The sequence below is a fragment of the Chiloscyllium plagiosum genome, chromosome 25 (assembly GCF_004010195.1).
Source record: "Chiloscyllium plagiosum isolate BGI_BamShark_2017 chromosome 25, ASM401019v2, whole genome shotgun sequence".
NCBI classification, from domain to species: domain Eukaryota; kingdom Metazoa; phylum Chordata; class Chondrichthyes; order Orectolobiformes; family Hemiscylliidae; genus Chiloscyllium; species Chiloscyllium plagiosum.
The window spans coordinates 11,415,055-11,434,979 of record NC_057734.1 but is presented as its reverse complement, the minus strand read 5'-3'; the positions used below and the strand labels follow the sequence as shown (position 1 = coordinate 11,434,979).

The following is a 19,925-nucleotide window of genomic DNA, read 5'->3' as shown; positions in this document are numbered from 1 at the left end:
AAGAATGCATTTGGTATGCTTGCCTTTATTGGTCAGTGCATAGAATATAGGAGTTGTGAGGTCATGTTGTGGCTGTACAGGACATTGGTTAGGCCACATGTGGAATACTACATGCAATTCTGGCCTTCCTGCTATGGGAAGGATGTTGTGAAACTTGAAAGAGTTCAAAAATGATTTACAAGGATGTTGCCAGGATTGGGGGGCTTTAGGAAGAGGCTGAATAGGCTGGGACTATTTTCCCTGGAGCATCGAAGGCTGAGGGGTGACCTTATAGAAGTTTATAAAATCACGAAGGATATCGATAGGAAAATAGACAAGATCTTTTCCCCAGGGTAGGGGAACCCTAGATAGCATAGCTTTAAGGTGAGAGGGGAAAGATCTGAAAGGGACCTAAGGGACAATGTTTTCATGCAGAGGGTGGTGTGTGTATGGAATGAACTGCCAGAGGAAATGATGGAGGCTGGTACAATTACAACATTTAAAAGGCATCTGCATGGGTATATGATTAGGAAGGTTTAGGGGGATATGGGTCAAGTGTTGGTAAATGGGACTAGATTAATTTAAGATATCTGGTCGGCATGGACGAGTTAGACCAAAGGGTCTGTTTTCATGCTGTACAGCTCTATGACTCTATAACTGTATTTGAATCTGGGGCCCCAGGACATTACCTGAGTCTCTGGATTAATAGTCTTGAATAATACCACTAGGCCATTGCCTCTCCTAATTGAGACATGTATCATGTATTTCTCCTCCTCCTACTCACCCACATAAGTGTAAATCTCTCCCCTCCAATTGTGAAGAAATTGAACCATTGCTCATTGTAATCTTTCCATTTCAATGAGAAACATTTTGCTCCCAGATGTGCCATCCTCCTTCCCTATTATCCTACTCTCTCCTCTCACCAACCATTTTATTTGTTTCTCTATGAGATAGTGAGGACTGCAGGATAAAGTGGTGCTGGAGAAAACAAAACAGGTCAGGTAGCATCTGAGGAGCAGGAGAGTCGATGTTTTGGGCAGGATTTGATGAAAGGTCTTGTCCAAAATGTCAACTCACCTGCTTCTCGATTGCTGCCTGACCTGCTGTGCTTTTTCTAGTGCCACACTTTATCGACTCTTTCTCTCTGTCTGCTTTCCCAATTACCACCACCTCCACAGCCAACTTCTATCTTACTTGGCCTAAATATTGCTGTTCAGCTGGCATCCCAAAATTCAACACCAGTTGGTCACCCATTATTCATTATTGGTAAAGCAATATATATGTTTTATAAAAAACTTCATAATTTGTATTTGAACCTTGTAAGTGAAAAATAAGGTTACTGGAAATGAAGGTGTGTGAGTATACTTATATTTGTACTTACTTTGCAAAAGGACACACATAATCCTGTTTAGATTGAAAGTGCAAAGTTTAGCAGTGTATAGAACTGAAAACTGTTTACCCAGGTATTGGCATTCAGGACCCCTAATAATGCTGTTGTATTTGTGTCCAGTGGAGTCAAACACCACACTCTCCCTGTTTCCAGCTGTTGAAATATTGAATATTGTCAGAGCTCATGTCATGATCAGTTTACATGCATATTATCTTTTACCACCTCTTTCTGTATATCACTCCTGAGGCCAGTGGGTTATAGTTTCACAGAAACACAAACTAAATTGTGGGAAAGAGATCACAAAACATTATAAAACTATTGAAATCTGTAATACTGGCCTTGGTCATAAGCTTTTTGTTTGGTGTTCTTTCTCAGATATATGCTGTAGTTGGCTTGATAATCTTTTCTAAAGCCGTATCTTGTTGGTTTTCAGAGTTCTTGAGGTAGGCCAATCATGCTTCCTCAGTGAAGAGCAACCAATTTTTTGTTGAAATAAGATGTTTGAATTCAATCCCTAAGTTCTACTCAGGATGGAGAAACGAGGTGGGAACCTTTTAATGACTGTATCTTTGATTTTTTTTCTGATTCAGATCTAACATGTCAAGTTTGCACTTGACAAAGAAGGGCAGGGAAGAACAACGGCTGGATCTGCATCGGGATTTCACGGTCGCCTCCCCTGCAGAATTTGTCATTCGGTTTGGTGGGAACAAGGTCATCGAAAAGGTATGCACCACTTTGGCAATGGTGTGTGGTTTGTGAAACAGAATTGTTTGGTCTTTTGTAGAATGTGCTTCAAGGTAGGTTGCATCGTAGGAAGCCACAGAAAATATGAAGGGATATATTTTTCTCCCAAAGATCCAGGTTCTGAATTATTAGAGAAAAATCTATTTGCACATTCAACAATAAAAATGCATGTAAACACGTAACAGAACATGGAAATGTGAGAATGAGCAATTACAGAAAATGAGATGATAAAAATTCTTAGAAACAAGTTATATGGGCCAGTAAATGAGTCCCATCTTGATAAATCAGCTTCATTTTGTACTGTTCATGTATGCTTGATTTATATTCTCTCTCTAATCAGTATATACTATTCTGTTTAATAGCCTTCTTTGGTAATTTGTCCAACACAACGTTTGGATGGAAATAATCCACCTTACATCCCAGATGCTTCATACTTCCCAATTAATAACTTGGATCCCTTAATCTTTTAACCATTTGCCAGAATGAACAACGCCTTTGATAAATTTGGTATCAGATTGGCCAAATGCCTTTATAATTTTGAAAATTGCAATTGTATTTCTTTCAAAAATCCTTTCCAAATAGAATTACTCAGTTTCCACAGCCTTCCTCAAAACCTGTAAGTATCCGTACCTGCATTGTGTAGCATTTTCTGTTTGTTTTAGTGTTTCACATTTCGTCCTTCGTTGTCCGTATGTTTCAGTGTTGCACCATATACTACAAGATCATCAGAGAAAATGAAATTACCTTATTGTCAGAAAAGAACCACATAGCTTAAGATTTAAACAGAATAATGCACTACACGTTTTGAAGAGGGTAAGATTATGTGTAATCCTTACCCCATTGACTTGGCCCATTATTCCTTGCCAGGTTCTGATCGCCAACAATGGCATTGCAGCTGTTAAGTGTATGCGGTCCATCCGCCGATGGTCCTATGAAATGTTTCGAAACGAAAGAGCAGTTAGGTTTGTTGTCATGGTTACTCCTGAAGATCTGAAGGCCAATGCAGGTATGCTTTAGGAATTGTGCATACACAAGATTGTTTAATTATGTTATTGCAAAATCGTTGGAATTTTAAATTCTATATATTACCATACCTCATTGTTGTGGAATGATATTCTTTTTAGAATACATCAAAATGGCAGATCAGTATGTACCAGTTTCTGGGGGACCCAACAACAATAATTATGCTAATGTCGAGCTGATTGTGGACATTGCAAAGAGAATCCCAGTGCAGGTAAACTGCAGTTTAAAATTCATTGTATTGTTGCAAATTATTTCAAATGGGTGATTCTTTTGATGCTTAAATTTTATTTAAAGTTTGATCTTTCCTTCCATCTATTCATGCTTCTACTTTTCCGAGCCTAAACTATGAATTGCACTAGTTTTGATTCAAAGCTTTTTCTTTCTACTATTTCTTGTCACAATGTATCATCCTTTTTTTTAAAGGCAAAACTAATAAAAACTAAAAATAAATGAACTTAAATGGTATTGTTGCACCTTTGACATGCCCCACCCTCCCCCCCAGTTATGATCTACCACTAGACCTCCCTTCCCTCTTTTAATTCTGTTTGTGCAGCTATTTCCTAACTCAGTGTTCAACTTGAGACTGCATGACCTATTAGCAACTTCACAATTATCTATTGGGCGAGACAATGCATCATGCTATTAAGATCTACTACTTTTTTGTTGTGCTCCCTTAGAGTTTGGCTAATTATTGATGTAAAGATAAGTGGTTTAACAGACAAGATTTAGCTTTCACTGGCAACTTGGTTGCTTTACCAAAAGAAATAATCACCTCAGAAAAAAAAATTATGAAGAGAATTTCAAAATAATTCAAAAATAACTTCTCAGTCTTAGATATGAAAGTGTGACACAATTGCTGGTAGATTGTATTTTGCAAATAATGATAGACTACACCCTAAGATCAGAAGATGGATATACCCAAATAAAGCTAAGTAATACATGAGGATCAGAGAATGAGGCAGAAGCAAACATTCTTGGTGCACATGTTGTAGGCAATTGTGTAAAGCCTGAATCTTCAAGAGCAGAATCAGGTTAGAAAAGTGTTTTCTTTGGAAATTCTACCTCCATTTAAGATGTGCTACTTTTATCTCATTAATGTATTACCACAAAATAATGGTCATTTATTTGCTATATCTCAGCATTGTTTGAAATTGGCATTCTTCTGTTCTTCTAGGCAGTTTGGGCCGGCTGGGGACATGCCTCTGAGAACCCTAAACTTCCAGAACTCCTTCAGAAATATAACATTGCATTTCTAGGTGAGATTTGTTTTCAATAAGGAATCACTGAATTGAGAAAAGACATCTGGTCCCATGCTAAGGTGAATTCTCTAAGAATCCAAATTTCCCTTAGTATTCTGTTAACCAAGCCTTTTCTGTAACGATGAGAACAGTGCAATAAAAGGTAAGATGAAGTAAGGTGGATTGCATACAACTTGAACATCATCATTGGCCTGTTAAGCCTAATGCCCTATTAAATAAACAAATTTTGCACATGTTGGAGATCTTAAAGTGCTGGAAAATTGAAGGAAATCTGGCAGCATCTGTGGTGAAAAAAACATTTTGAGTCAGTTGGAAATGCACAGCTTGGCACGCACCACCCAGTTTTTCTGGTTCCCTCTGCAGCCTAACCAGATTTTCTGAAAGAAACTGCTGGAAGCTGTCAACATAAAGTTACTTTCTTTTAACTAATGTAGCACGGGAAGGAAGAGGGACACAGGATTACTGTGTGTTAAAATCAATCCATACCTGCCCCTCACCTACCATCTCATTCTCACCTTCCAACCCCAACCTTTCCCACTCTCAACAGATTGCCTGAGGGATGTTAAATAAGCCTAATTCCATACATGTGGCATTTCATTCATGAAATAATTCAAGGATTTATGATATCATTATGATTGTTGGTAAAGATCGATGAAAAGCTTCTTTTAGTTTTTTTTATATGGAAGGATTGAAACGGTGAGAGAATTAATTTATAATTAATTTATGCTATTATTTGCTCTTAAAAATCTGGCCTGTGATTACCTGTAGAATGCTAAACATATTGAAGTAAATCAATCACATTGACAGGAGCTGTAGAAGGATTAGAGATGGTAGATCCCATCTTTTAACATTGCATAAGGTTTACAGACATTGAGTACAAGCTGAGTGTACTCAATAAGCACTTGATTCTGTTTTCTCAGTTTGATCTCTATTTGTTTTTGCATATGTTGTTTCTTGTAGGTCCTTCAAGCGAGGCTATGTGGACACTGGGAGATAAAATAGCCTCCTCCATTGTCGCACAGACTGCAGGGATCCCAACATTGCCTTGGAGTGGAAGTGGTAAGGAGGACAGACTGTTTCTTGGATAGCACTTGTACATCGGTGGAAGGAATACTTGTATTGTGCACTTGTTTCCTTTTTCCAACAGTCTTTCAAAATGCTAAATATTTTCACTTTAATGTAGAGCCGATCAAAATTACCGGTATAATTTTGACAAAGCTATCAAAATAATTTGAATCAGAGTCCATCATGGCCAGTTAAGACTCAATTATTACATTATTAAGGAAGAAAATTAGCTTGAACAGTATGACTTTGCACTCAAACCCATTATGATCTGCAATTCTAAGTCTCTAGTGAAGGCTTTGATTTTAATGGGACTTAACCTTCAACAAGGAAGGATATTTAGAGTTCCATCCCCAGGAAAGTAGGTTGTCAACTGAGTTGGTAACAATTGGAGTACTGGTGGAGTGCTAACTACAGTATCTCAGTATGAGCTGCTATTGAGTGGAGGGGAAAAAATGGAAAAGAATGGAGTGATTAATCAAACATTGTTGTTCCTCCTTAGTTGACATACTTGACATGATTCTTCCTGTCAGTATTATATATTGTTTTTAAACTTGATTTAAAATAAGGAAGTATCAATATTTGCTCTGTGCTATCATGTGCATCTAACCAAGTGTGATCCTTTCCCCAGCTGAAATGCACATGTGTAGGACAATGTATGATGCAGATCTAAGTTAATACTTATGCTAGTTAAGACACCTGAGTGAATAGAAAGACTATCTTCTCCAGAGCCAGAGAATTGAAAACAAGAAAGGATAAATATGTCATTACATTTTTTTAAAAATCTTAACTATTTTCTACTTTCTCTCTCTGACTCTAGAGAAACTTGTATGCTGCAAATGCTTGCATTTATTCTATACGAGCTGCTAGGTGATGTGTTCAGAAGAAAGAAGTTTCACTACATTTCTTCCTTCACTTGAGCTGACCACTGAGATCAACTAACTCAACACATACCAGGGATTGATCTTTGAGATCTGATGGCTTAATTCCACACTGGAAAATGCATTTAACTAGTAACTAAATGCATTTAACTAGTAACTAAAGCAACAGTGAAATCCTTTCTCCTCAGCATTAGGAAAAATAACACTGCAATCTACTTTGTAGAAGTCGCCTTGCAGGAAATTTTAACTTTATTCAGAGAAAATATAATACCGTGGATAATTTACAAAACTTGACAGCCCAAAATCTTCAAACGTTTCCTGGAGCCCAGTTGAAATTCTCTTGCTATTGTAGTAACCTTTGGTGAGTTTTGAACTCGGAACAGCAATAACTGTGAAGCAAATTACTATCAGGCCGATTAATTATCTTTCGTTATATGCCTTGTACAGTGCAGATGGAGTTTCATCATTTTGGTTAGTGTGCTTCGTGCATAATGACCAATATTGTGAACCATCAGGAATTATAGCGTGGTTCCATCAATGGTCTAATGTATAAATACTATCAATAAACTGTATATACTGAAAGATGCCTGCTTTATTTTGTCTGTTGAGTTAGCTTTTCTTGTTTTGCGCGTAAGTGGGAGCACTGTAATTGACTCAATATCCCTGCCTGGGGAGGAGAGACGATCAACTAGCTTTCCCAATTAACATCTTTAAATAAACTCTGCATGGACAGGAAAGCGTTCCATGAACATACTTATCCCAAACTTAATCCCCAGCTGACATCCTCCCATCCATTTGAAATGCCTCCCTGCTACCAAATTTAACAGGGAGGGCATTAAATTCCATTTAGTTTCTCTTGCTTATTTGCATAGACATTAAATGTTTTGTCTTCGCATGACTTAGGTCTGATTCTTGACTGGACAGAGGAAGATCAGAAACTGAAGAGAACTGTCAATGTTTCTAAAGAAGTGTACATGAATGGCTGTGTACGAGATGCCACTGAAGGTTTGGAGGTGGGAACTAGTGTACCTGTGACAAAGCAAATAAAGACAAGAACTGTTGGTAGTTGTATGTGGCATATATGTCGATCCTAATGTTTCTTCATGAGATCTGTGTAAGTAATTTTCTGAAAAGAGGAGATGGAAAGGAATGAATAGTGACCCAGTGAGTAACAGATTAATGCAATTTTGGAACCAAACCTACCTCAGAAGAAGGGTCACAGGGCTTTGATTTCACTTCACAGATCCTGTCAGACCTGCTGAGCTTTTCCAGCAACTTCTGTTTTTGTTTGATTTACAGCATCCACAGTTCTTTTGGATTTTATCAGGTTCTCTTGATTCAGCTCAAGTGTAGCATCCATTAATTGCAGAACAAAGCTCCTTCTGTTCTGCTAATGCATTTGACTTCATTTATTAAGTAATATAATGTGTATTTTTTTACATTTCCACGGTTAAAAATTCTGTCTACTTTTAATTTTGCAATAATGTATTGATGGGCGGCACGGTGGCACAGTGGTTAGCACTGCTGCCTCACAGCGCCAATATAATGTGTATTTTTTTACATTTCCACGGTTAAAAATTCTGTCTACTTTTAATTTTGCAATAATGTATTGATGGGGGAAGAGATCACCTGTTGGTCTGGATGTCAGCATGTTAGATCGCTACCCTTCTCAAACAACAAATAACCCTCAAACCACCATCATTAGCTGTATTAGGAAGCTCTGGTAATAGCAGAAATGCAGCAGATATATCTTGGTATTCATGGGCTTGAACTGTGAGCCAGAGCCATAATCATCTCAGGACTCCAAAGTATGGGGATTAGCAGCTCCATTTTCCAGCTCTGTTAAAGACACTAGTGAAACACCTCACAGGAATAATGGAATTTATAAATTGTCTTTAAACGGAAGTCTGATAGCTTCTCAACTCATGACCAACCTATTGGAAGGCAATTATTATTTTTCTTTTAAATTCATAATCTTAATTCTACATGGTTTAATGGTGACTTTGGAGCTTATTATCAGAAGGCCATTATATAAAACTGGGAAAAAGTGATGAAGGGGTGTAGTGATAAAGCCCTTCCTGATGAAGGGCTTTTATCCGAAATGTCGATTTTCCTGCTCCTCGGATGCTATGTCTTTTCAACACCACATTCTCGACTCATCATATAAAACTTATTGAATTTTCTTAAATGCAGAGTGAAGGGGGAAACAAGCATTGTACAAATAAAGAAAACTGAATTTTTCTTGGACAAGTCAGGATTTTCTCTGAGTTATGAGCTGACCCCCTCATATCAACTGTTTAGATCAAAGCAAAAGTTAATAGATCTAGTCAGCTGACATGAACGGAGCATCTGACAATTACTTACTTTGGCTCCTTATTGCTGATTGGGTGATGCAGATATCTCAGACTGAAAAAAGCCAATGGTGAATACATTAAGGGTTTTGGTGACTTTAAAAAGCCTTGGCTAGAGATGTTCCTCGTCCTATTGCAAGAGATCACAATTAATGGCATCAGAATCAGAGTGCCATTTTAACCAGCATTGTGCAGGAGAAACTAGGGTGAGTGAAGAATGTTTAGTTTTATTTCCATATGAATTCCTGCTCCTACAGACCCTACAAAAAAAAACTCTCGAGTGCTCTCTTTGCACTGGGCTTCCCTCACCTTTTTCCTGGGCACTGGGAGATAGCCAATTAGCTGCTTATTCCAGCTAATTACAGGTGGAAATTGATAAGGCTTGTGAAGATTAGGTCCGTGAGTTAAAGGTTTTAGGGCTCTATCACTGGAGATCTAGATGATTTTCTGTCCATTTGGCCTCTGCCCATATCATTTCTATCTCCAGTTATATTGGTTCTTTTCCTGCAAGTATCTGCACCTCCTTTATTTTATTGAAACAGTTCTTTCAGGGTTATTGATCCATGGTATATCCTGCCTCATCCTATTTATAGAACATAGAACAATGCAGTGCAGAACAGGCCCTTTGGCCCTCGATGTTGCGCCGACCTGTGATCTATTCTCAGCTCGTCCCCGTACACTATCCCAAAATCATCCATGTGCTTATCTAAGGATTGTTTAAATCCTGATAATCTTCCAACGACAATTCATTTTAAGCCAAGAGCTCATATTAGGACAGACCTAAAATTGATTTGTTGTGAAGTTGTATTATTCCAGCCATACACCAATGCTACCTTTTTTAGTGTCTTAGTCAGGAAATGTACCTGAATATATTTGTGAACAAAGTGAGATATTTATTTCAGGTTGCTTATAACTTGGTGTCACCTTAAAGTAAACCAAATAATTGGGTGAATTATTAGTCCATAGTTTGCCTGTGGATGTCACTTTACTCCGGATTGTATCCCAACAACAGCAGTTTGTGCACTGGAATAATTGGCAGCTGCTTCATCTTACTCTCGTCGCAGAGTTCTAGATTGACATTCAGAGTGCAGTCCTGACGGAGGGCCATTGTGTCAATGTCTTTTGGGTGAGAGCTGAACTGAGGCACCATCTGCCTGTTCTGGTGGATATAAAAGATCCCATGTCACTATTTGGAAGAAGAGCAAGGGAGCTGGTTATTTTTGGTATCTATGCGAATATTTATTCCTTAAACAACTTCACAAAAATAGACTATAAACATAGTACTGTGGATGCTGGAAATTTGAAATAAAAACAAAGTACTTTTTAGATTAGATTACATTACATTACAATGTAGAAACAGGCCCTTCGGCTCTTACTGAAGAACTGTGGAGAGGGAAAAATCTAACATTTCTAATCCAGTAAGATCTGAAGAAGAGTCATACTGGACCTGAAACACAAACTCTGTTTCTCACTCCACAGATGCTGCCAAACCTGCTGAGTTTCTCCAGCACTTTTTTGTTTCTTTCACAAAGGTAGCTTGTCAGATTATTATCATGTTGTTAGAGTTTGCTGTTTGCATGTTGGGTGCCATCTTTCCTATATTATGACTTCACGTGGTACATCATTGACTGTAAAGTACTTTGAGACATATGCGAAAGGCATTGATATAAATACAAGTCTTTTTAAAATCCTTTATTTGATCTGTACTTAGGCTGCAGGAAAAATCGGTTATCCAGTGATGATTAAAGCATCTGAAGGTGGTGGAGGAAAGGGCATTCGCAAAGTTGATAGTGCAGATGATTTTCCTAACCTCTTCAGACAAGTAAGTTAAATTTTATGATATATTGTCTCTAAGTTGCAAAGTGATAATGTTACTGGGCTGGTAATCCAAAAGTAATCAGATTAATGTTCTGAGAACTGGATTCAAATTGTATCATGGTAGCTGATGAAACTGAAATTCACATAATAAAACCTGAAATTGAAAGTTAGTCTCAGTGACAGTGGCCATGAAACTAACATCGATTGTTTAGAAAACCCAACCGATTCACACACGTCCTTTTGGAGAAAGAAATCTGCTGTCGTTCCTTAGTCAGACCCACAGGAATGAGAGTGGCTTTCAGCTGCCCTCTGAAATGATCAAGCAAGTTGCTCAGTTCAAAAACTGCCAGTGACATCCATTTCCAGTGAAAAAACCTTTCTTTTAGAAAGTAAATCATATGATATTTCAACAATTTTTACACACCATGGTTTCCTGTTTTGAAAATGTAACCACAAAATATACTTCCTGCAACAATTTAAATGGACAGTAAGGATGCATTATTCTGAAATACAATGCTCTGACAAAGATGTAACTTTGATCATAATGAGAAAGATGAGCTTGAGTAGATGGATATGGATTTTATCACATTGACAGCACCACAATCAAAATCATTGAAGTTTCCAAAATCCCATTTAGGTTTATGTATTGCATAACACTGTAGTTTTTTGGAAATTCAGAACACTAGTTTGTCAAAAAGCTATTTTTCATTTGAATAAAAACTTTTCCAGAGTCACAATATTGTTATGGTGCTAAAGGAGGCCATTGAGTTCATTGTCTCTGCATTAGAAATGAAATTAAAAATTTTAAATGGTTTCTACTTTTAATGAGTTTTTAAAAAATGTTTCATATTTTAGTAGATGTTCCCTACCATAACAACAGCAAACATGATGTTACCATTCTGTACAACATGCAATGACTGATTAAAATACAAATAACTTTTCTATAAGTTCTATTATCTCTGCTAACAGTAATAGTGGATGAGTCAGATTCCAGAATGAAATCTGTCTTGACAGAGCACATGTTTACATTTTGCAGGTGGTTTTCAGTTTAACTTGCTCTTGCTCCAATTGACCATCTTGTTGTTATAAACAAAATGCAGCTCAGAATAACATCAACAGCACTAGCCGCATACACCCTACAACCACAAACTTTGGAACCCAACATTCTCCAACCCCTCACAACCATCAAGGCACCTCTCCAATACACTGACAAGATATTCTGGAAGAACAGAGTTTCTTTGCAGGCCACACGGACAACTAGCATTGAAAGGCTACAGAAGAGACACTTTGTGCACAGGGACAGGTGCCCAGCTCAAGGATTGAACAGGCTGCATCTCAGGACTGCTTGCTTGTTCTCCCATTGTTCCCTTATTTTGTGCTTAGCTGCATGCTCACATCATCCCTGTCTTGCAATGCCTAGCCTTGCTGTGCCAATCAGTGCATTTACACAACCAGACAGTTTGTTTGCAGTTCTCAGCTAAGGGGGTGTTTGCTGTATGGCCATCAATCTCACTCCTGCACCATGTGCCAGCAGCTTACACAGCAAGCACACACTGCATGTGCAGGCATCCATACCTCAAAATCCTGGGAAATTGTCATCTCCAAAGTTCATGGAGATCACCTGTCAATCAAGGGGTCCCAGCACAGCAAACCAAGGCCAGCCTCCAGTACCAATCCAAGGGATTGATCATGGTCAGGTGTTGACTCAGGGTCAGGTTGATGGTGGGTCATGGTCAGTTGTGATGCTCCTTAGCAACCAGTCCAGAGATTAGGGCTGGCACGGTGGCTCAGTGGTTAGCACTGCTGCCTTAAAGCACCGTGGACTTGGGTTCGATTCCAGCCTTGGGTGACTGTCTGTGTGGAATTTGCACATTCTCCTCATGTCTGCGTGGGTTTCCTCTGGGTGCTCTGGTTTCCTCCCACAGTCCAAAAGATGTGCAGGTCAGATGAATTGACCATATTAAATTGCCCATAGTATTTGGTGCATGAGTCAGGAGTAAATGTAGGGTAGGGGAATGGGTCTGGGTGGGTTACTCTTCAGAGGGTCAGTGTGGACTTGTTGGACCGAATGGCCTGTTTCCATACTGTAGCAAATCTAATCTAATGTAGGTCTAACACAATCAAGGAAATGTACAGCTATCGGTCATGGGTTTGGTCATTTCTCAACTGAGGTACCCAGTTGAGTCACTCAAGATGGTGCACCACAGTCAGTCAGTTTTGTCCACAGAAACTTATGGGAAAAGAGTTGGGGGAACAAGAGTGGCCATTGTTGCAGGAATGAGACTGTGCAAGTTAGTCTTCAGGACTGGGGGCTATAGCCTGAGGCAGGAGGAAAGATAACAATTGTGAAGAGGAGAGCAACAGTATCTGTAAGGGGTGGGGGAATATGGCAAAGCATGATGGGAAGGGGGTCATGTGGGAAGGGGTTCATCTATGGTTAGGAGATCCTGGCTTCAAATAGGGGATTAAAGTATGACCACACTTGGTATCATCACCTCATATGATAGGGGTTAAATGAGAAAGGTAAGCAGGTGCAGGTGCATGTAGATAGATTGATTGGGGACCTGTATGAGGAGGGAAGCCTATTGGTATTCATATGAAGGCCTATCAGGAAGAAAATGTGGATGTTTGGGGGAGCCACTGAGGCAGAGCCATTTGCAGAGGAGCGCATACTATTGCCTTCCATCAAAAGTGTGTTGGACAAGAAAATGGCTGCAATCATACTTGGAGTGGGTGGAGTAAATGACCTGACTTGAGGGAGGGCTGCAGCACCCACCAATGATTGGGATTTTAATGGGAAAGAACATGGTACACAGATTCATGTACTGTGCAGGGCACAGAACTGTGGAGCTGCTATTCCCTGGCCATCTGAATGCATTGCCCCCTCCTCTATGATTTGCACCTCCCTGTCACAGACATGGCTGAACCAGCAATTGACAGCTACACATTTGAACATAGAGATTGATAAAGAATAGGGATATTAGTCAAGGAGGTTCAAAGGTGTCAGCGTGACCCTTTGACCTGTAAGTGCCTTGTTCCTATCGCTTCCTATAGCAAACTCTGAGCAAAGACCTCCAGCCATGGAACATACAGAAACTCTAACAAACAGGTATAAGGTGAATTCAGTGATGTTTATAAAAATGTGCAAAATCATTGTCAGCCATGCCAGCAAAATGCTCTCAATTGATCATCATCTTCCTCTCCCTCCCACCACGTTTTGGAGAACACCCCTAGATCTGCAGCTGATTTGGCAGCAGTCCCCATTGGTTATGGAGATTTAGTTGGGTGCTTGTGTCTGGATGGGCCCAGATGTGCCAAGGGTCATCTTGCCAGACGTGTCAACTCTCCTCAGCGTCACCTTTCACAGGTCAGACAGAGATGGGCAGGGTGGAGTTAGAGGGCCTGGTCACCTTTGTATTGTCCTGAGTGGAGATTTTTGAAGGCTACGCATGACTCCTCCTCAGGCTGGGTGCCTCATAATACATCCTGTATCTTTGAGAAGAAGGGCCATCCTGGAGTGATCACTAAGTTTCCCAGCCTACTGTCAGCAAGCCTTCAGTCTTGGGGCCTAATGGCTCGAGCAGTGGAGTGTGGGTGAATGCACCTCTCCAGCAATCTCTGATAGTGTAGGTCCTGGATTTCCATGGCAGCCACCAACCTGTGCAAGGAAGTAGACAGATGGTCGAATGACTTGCTGCACTGCTACAGCTTGTGAGCAATGAGGGGCATTGTCTGCCATGTCTGTTTCTCCCTGTGTACAGAGATTAAGTCATTAATTTCCAACACCACAAGATCATCTTCTGTCTGGGCTGTGCAGGTGCTAGTCTCTGGCAGTTCTCCAATTGCCAATAGCCTGGGGCATTTTTTTGAGCAGCAATGGAGCTGTCACAGCGAGGATCTCATCAGATTCTGGTCTATCACCCTCCAAGCTGATCGGTCTCAACATGGTGTCATTATCTGGGATGCTGGGAATTCAGAATGCAGCTTCACACCATACCGTCATCCTTATATGCTAAGGAGGTGAATTCTGGAGGAGCTGGGAGATCCACCATGGTGGTGGTAGATGTGCTGGCATTACTTAACAGACAAAAGAATGAGAGGGTATTATAGCTAGCAGTTAGAAGTGGTGAGCAATGGATTACACCAATAGTGAGGTTAATGCAAGAGTTATACTGGAATGAAGAGCGATAGTTATTTGGTTGCCAGGTATGGAGGTCTCCACATTCCCTCAGCAAGTGTCCTGATATGCAACAGCTTTTTAAAGATGGTGCAGTCTGAAGGTGAGCCAGTCTTTTCTATGGGTGTTCGCTCAGTGGCAAGTTGTTCTGGGAACAATGCATGATAAGATGGGACTGGAATTGAACAATGAGGTGGGTTTGGTAAGATATGGCGAGAAAACTCTCTCGGCTTCATGATGCAAATTACTCGAAGAAACTAAATGCATCTCAACTTGGCCAAAAAAGATTCAGCCCTGTGTCTTTTTTCACCGAGGCTAGTGTTAGTGAGAAAACATGTATACCTATTCACCCCAGCTAATATTTCCCCAGAGCAACTGACATATCATTGATCTTTAATGCAATGTTCCATTACAGATCAGAACATCTGCAGGGTATCGTCATTTCCATCATGCGATGCATAAATAAACTATAGATTAGAAAACTCCATGAATGCTGCTTTCATAAGTATTGTCGATTGACAGTCAATTTAATATAGTAGAAATTGTCGCAGGAGGAATTTTCTTTTGCACATACTCTCTTTTCCATTCCATGTGGTGAAGCTCTATCCTATGGAAGCAGCGTCTACTTGGTGCACTTCCTAATTAATTGAATCTAGAAAATGAATGCCTCCAGCCACTACAAAGCTAATCCTTGACGCAATAGTGTTGTATACAAGCCTTAAATGATCAAATTCGTCAACTTTAATGAAAATATGTGTGACATAAACTGCAATGAGATTGAGCCTCTTACAGTGAAATGTTACTTTTACATTCCTGTAGTGAAATAAATCTATAGTTTTATTCTGCAGGTTCAAACTGAGGTTCCAGGATCTCCAATTTTCATCATGCAAATGGCCCAACATGCACGACACCTTGAGGTACAGATCCTGGCAGACCAGTACGGAAATGCTATCTCATTGTTTGGGAGGGATTGTTCCATTCAACGTAGGCATCAGAAGATTATTGAGGAGGCGCCTGTTACTATAGCAACTCAATCAGTGCTTGAGTGTATGGAGCAAGTAAGTATTAATTTGGGAGTTAGAGTTGGACTTTGCGTCCAAGTAGTAGTTAGTTTACAATGGGAAAGTTCTGCAATGGCATCTGTGATTTCAACATTGCTGTTGGATAAACAGTCTTGCAACACAGCTCATCAGGTCATTGTACTGACGAAAAAGAGATAAGACAATTAATACATCAGTGCTACTGATTAATTCCATGTGCTTGAACATTGACCTTGATTTTGTGATCAGTGGCAATGGAATGGCTCCAGTTATTTGTTAAGCTTATTTTTTGGCCATAAACTTTGCACAGATTTTTTTTCACTGGAACACATGGTGGTCAGGAATCTCTTTTATCCTGTTACAGGAGAATTTGTGTGAACAGGGCATGCAACTCCTTAACCAACCTGATTGAAGAATTCTTAATAAGGTGCACAGAAACTGAATCAGGAATTTTAAATTGAAATAGTTAATTCAATTAGGAGAAAGTGAGGACTGCAGATGCTGGAGATCAGAGCTGAAAAATGTGTTACTGGAAAAGCAAGTTGTGAAGAGGAAACAAAATAAAGAAGAACAAAAAGACTTGCATTTATATAACACCTTCTTATAACTCCCAAAGACTCAAGTCACTTTACAATGCTTACTTTTGAAGTGTTATCATTATTGTAGGAAATGCAGCAACCAATTTTGCACACACCAAACTTGCACAAAGCCATGTGGTAATGACTAGTTGACCTGTTTTCATGATATTAATTGAGCAATAATTATTGGCCAGGCAACCAAGGATAACTTACATATTCTTCTTCAAAACTATTTTGCCTGCTTAACAGCAGGCAGATGGGACCTTAACAAAAGAGGGCTTAGGTGAGAAAGAAAAGAAGAGACAGGAAATAAAGGTTCTCTTCAATATTAGTGAACTATTATTATTGCTGCAAAATCCTGGCCATTAAAAATTAAGCTAGTGCAAAAAGCAAACTTACAATCTTTCCTCTCAACCAGTGTTGCAGAATTTTATTTTTGTCCTCTCTTGTCCAGAAGATACTGGGGTTAGATCCATTGAGACTTGGGGCGTATGTAAGGCTATTAAATTGAAAAGGGTGCACAAAATATTTACAAGTATGTTACCGGGACTGGAGGGTTTGAATTATAAGGAGAGGCTGGATGGGCTGAGGCTTTTTACCCTGGAGCATAAGGGGTTGAGGGGTGACCTGATAGAGGTTTATAAAATCATGAAGGGGGTAGATAAGGTGAATAACAAAGGTCTTTTCCCGAGGATAAGGGAATTTAAAACTAATTCAATAATTTTAAGGTGAAAGGGGAAAGATTTAAAAGGGACCTGAGGGGCAAGTTTTTCACACAGAGAAGTGGTGCCTATATGGAATGAACTGCCAAAGGAAGTGTTAGATGCAGGTTTTGTTACAATATTTAAAAGACATTTGGACAGATACGTGAATAGGAAAAGTTTAAAGAGATTTGGGCTAAAAACAGATAAATGGCTGTAGTTTAGTTTGGGAAACCTGGTTCGGCAAGTTGGATCGAAAAGTCTGTTTCCATGCTGTAAGACTGTATGACTTCATTTTAAAAGATGGACTTTTGACTTTATAATTAGAAACATGAAATGTGAAAATAAGGACATTCTATCAAACCTTTGAGAAGACACTGGATAGGCTCCAGTGGAGAAATTTAAACAGAGATTTTATAGAGACGTTCAAAATCTTTAAAAATTTTAATAGAATAAATAGGAAGAAATTATTACCAATGATATGAGGATCTGTACAGGAGGGCACAATTTAACATAATTGGCAAAAGAACTAGGGCCACATGAGAAATATTGTGGCAAATAGTTATGATCTGGAATTCAAAAAGAGGTGGAAGCAGGTTCAGTCATAAGTTCAAAAGGTGTATTATATAATTCATTCAAAACAAAAATTGGTGGTCTGTTGTTCCAGGGATATAGTGGGGAATACCGGCGTAGTCTAGAAACATAAGAGAAAGAGTAGGCCATTCGACCCCTCAGGCCTGCTCTGCCATTCAGTATGATCATGGCTGATCATTGACCTCAATACCCTAATCCCACCCTGCCCCCAATCTTTTGATCCTGATAGCCACAAAAGCTATATCCAGCTCCTCCTTGAAAACACATAATGCTTTGGCCTCAATCACTTTCTGTGATAGTGAATTCCAAGGCTGTCCACTTTCTGGGTTTAGAACTTGCTCATCATCACAGTCCTAAAAGGTTTCCACCTTATTCTTAAGCTATGACACCTGGTTGTGGACTCTCCCACCATTGGCAGCATCCTTCCTGCTCTAACCTAACCTGTCTAGTCCTGTAAGAATCTTAAAGATTTATAAGACATCCCCACTCATTCTTCTAAACTCCAGTCAATGCAATCCTAATCAACTTATCTCTCCTCATGCATCAGTCCTGCCATCGCAGGAATCAATTTGGTAAGCTTTCACTGCACACATTCTATAGCCAGAACATCCTCCTTCAGACTAAAACTGCATACAATATTCCAAGTGTGACCTCAGCAATGCCCTTATAATTGCAGCAAGACATCTTTGTTCTTGTACTCGAATCCTCTCACGACAAAGGCCAACATGCAGTTTGCCTTCTCTGCTGTCTGCTGCACCTTACGAGGAGGTGATGGCCTAGTGGCATTATCGCTGGACTGTTGATCCAGAAGCCCAGGTAATGTTCTGAGGACCCAGGCTCGAATTCCGTCATGACAGATGGTGGAATTTAAATTCAATAAAAATCTGGGATTAAGAGTCTAGTGATGACCACGAATCCATTGTCGATTTTCAGGAAAAACCTATTTGGTTCACCTTTAGGGAGGGAAACTGCCATCCTTACCTGTCTGGCCTGTGTGTGACTTTAGATCCAAAGCATTGTGTTTGATTCTTAACTGCCCTCTGGACAATTTGGAATGGGCAATATATCTGACCTAGCCAATGATGCCCTCATCCCATGAATGAATTTTGAAAAAAAACCTGCATGCTTAACTTTCAGTGACTGGTGTGCGAGGGCACACTGTTCTTATTGACATTCCCTTCTCTCAATTTGCAGTCATTCAAATAATAGTCTGCCTTCCTAATTATCCATTATACTGCATTTGCCCACTCAGCCTTCCGAGTCAACTGCAACATCTCTGCATTCTCCTCACAGCTCACCTGTCTCCCTAGCTTTGTGTCTTCTGCAAATTTGAGATTTTATATTTAGTATCTAGATAGTTCTTTCAATGAACCAGCACAACACAATGGGCCAACTGGCCTCCTTGTGCTTTGCATAATTCAATGAAACCTTTAGTGATTGATAGAAGCCATAAAAATTGAATTGCTAATTTGTGTGTAATCTCGTTATTTTGCAGTGTGCAGTGCGAATTGCCAAAATGGTTGCTTATGTTAGTGCAGGCACTGTAGAATACCTCTACAGCCCAGATGGCAGCTTCTACTTCCTGGAACTCAATCCTCGCCTGCAGGTTGAACATCCCTGCACTGAGATGGTAGCAGATGTCAACTTGCCTGCTGCCCAACTACAGGTAAAGTATGGACCAATTTGTATGGTGAAGTTTGACTCTGTGCTTGTGGTTGTTCTGTAAAGGTTTGTGCTAAATTAATTTACAAATTTACTAGAAAGCCATTTTTTGAGTACAATTACCTCTAAGATATTTGAAAATGAGAACGTTACAACTTTTTGATATATTGTTAAGTTTTTAAATTAGAAATGAAACTTGTATTGGGCAATACAAATCTTTAAATTTGTACACAATTAGTTTTATATTTAGCGCTGTTGCAACTATTTATAGATCAGTTATAAAGTTAGCAAGATGAGAAGGTAATATACATCTTGTTTTTCTTTAATCTATTTGCCTTCTATCTCTGAAGTGACTTCTTACACAAGGAGGAAATCTTCAACAACAACTTGTATTTATATATCTTCTATTTAAATTGTCTCTAAATATTTATTATATTGCATTTTCAGGGGCATTATAATAGAGAATATTGTTCATTGTCATATGAAATATTAGAGCTGAAAATGTGTTGCTGCAAAAGCACAGTAGGCCAGGCAGCATCCAAAGAACAGGAGAATCGACGTTTCGGGCATGAGCCCTTCTTCAGGAATGAGGAAAGTGTGTCCAACAGGCTAAGATAAAAGGTAGGGAGGAGGGACTTGGGGGAGGGGCATTGGAAATGTGATAGG

General features: G+C 39.5%; 1 protein-coding gene across 1 annotated transcript in view; it reads left to right on the top strand.

Annotated features, from left to right (window-relative positions):
- The window catches only part of LOC122562396 (acetyl-CoA carboxylase 1-like), a 132,673-nt gene that overhangs the window by 11,727 nt on the left and 101,021 nt on the right, over positions 1-19,925 (top strand). Inside the window, 9 exon segments of the mRNA XM_043715252.1 lie at positions 1,960-2,092; positions 2,981-3,119; positions 3,238-3,347; positions 4,311-4,392; positions 5,356-5,454; positions 7,242-7,351; positions 10,401-10,511; positions 15,533-15,742; positions 19,093-19,263. Of these exon segments, the coding sequence (XP_043571187.1) occupies positions 1,960-2,092; positions 2,981-3,119; positions 3,238-3,347; positions 4,311-4,392; positions 5,356-5,454; positions 7,242-7,351; positions 10,401-10,511; positions 15,533-15,742; positions 19,093-19,263 (1,165 nt within the window).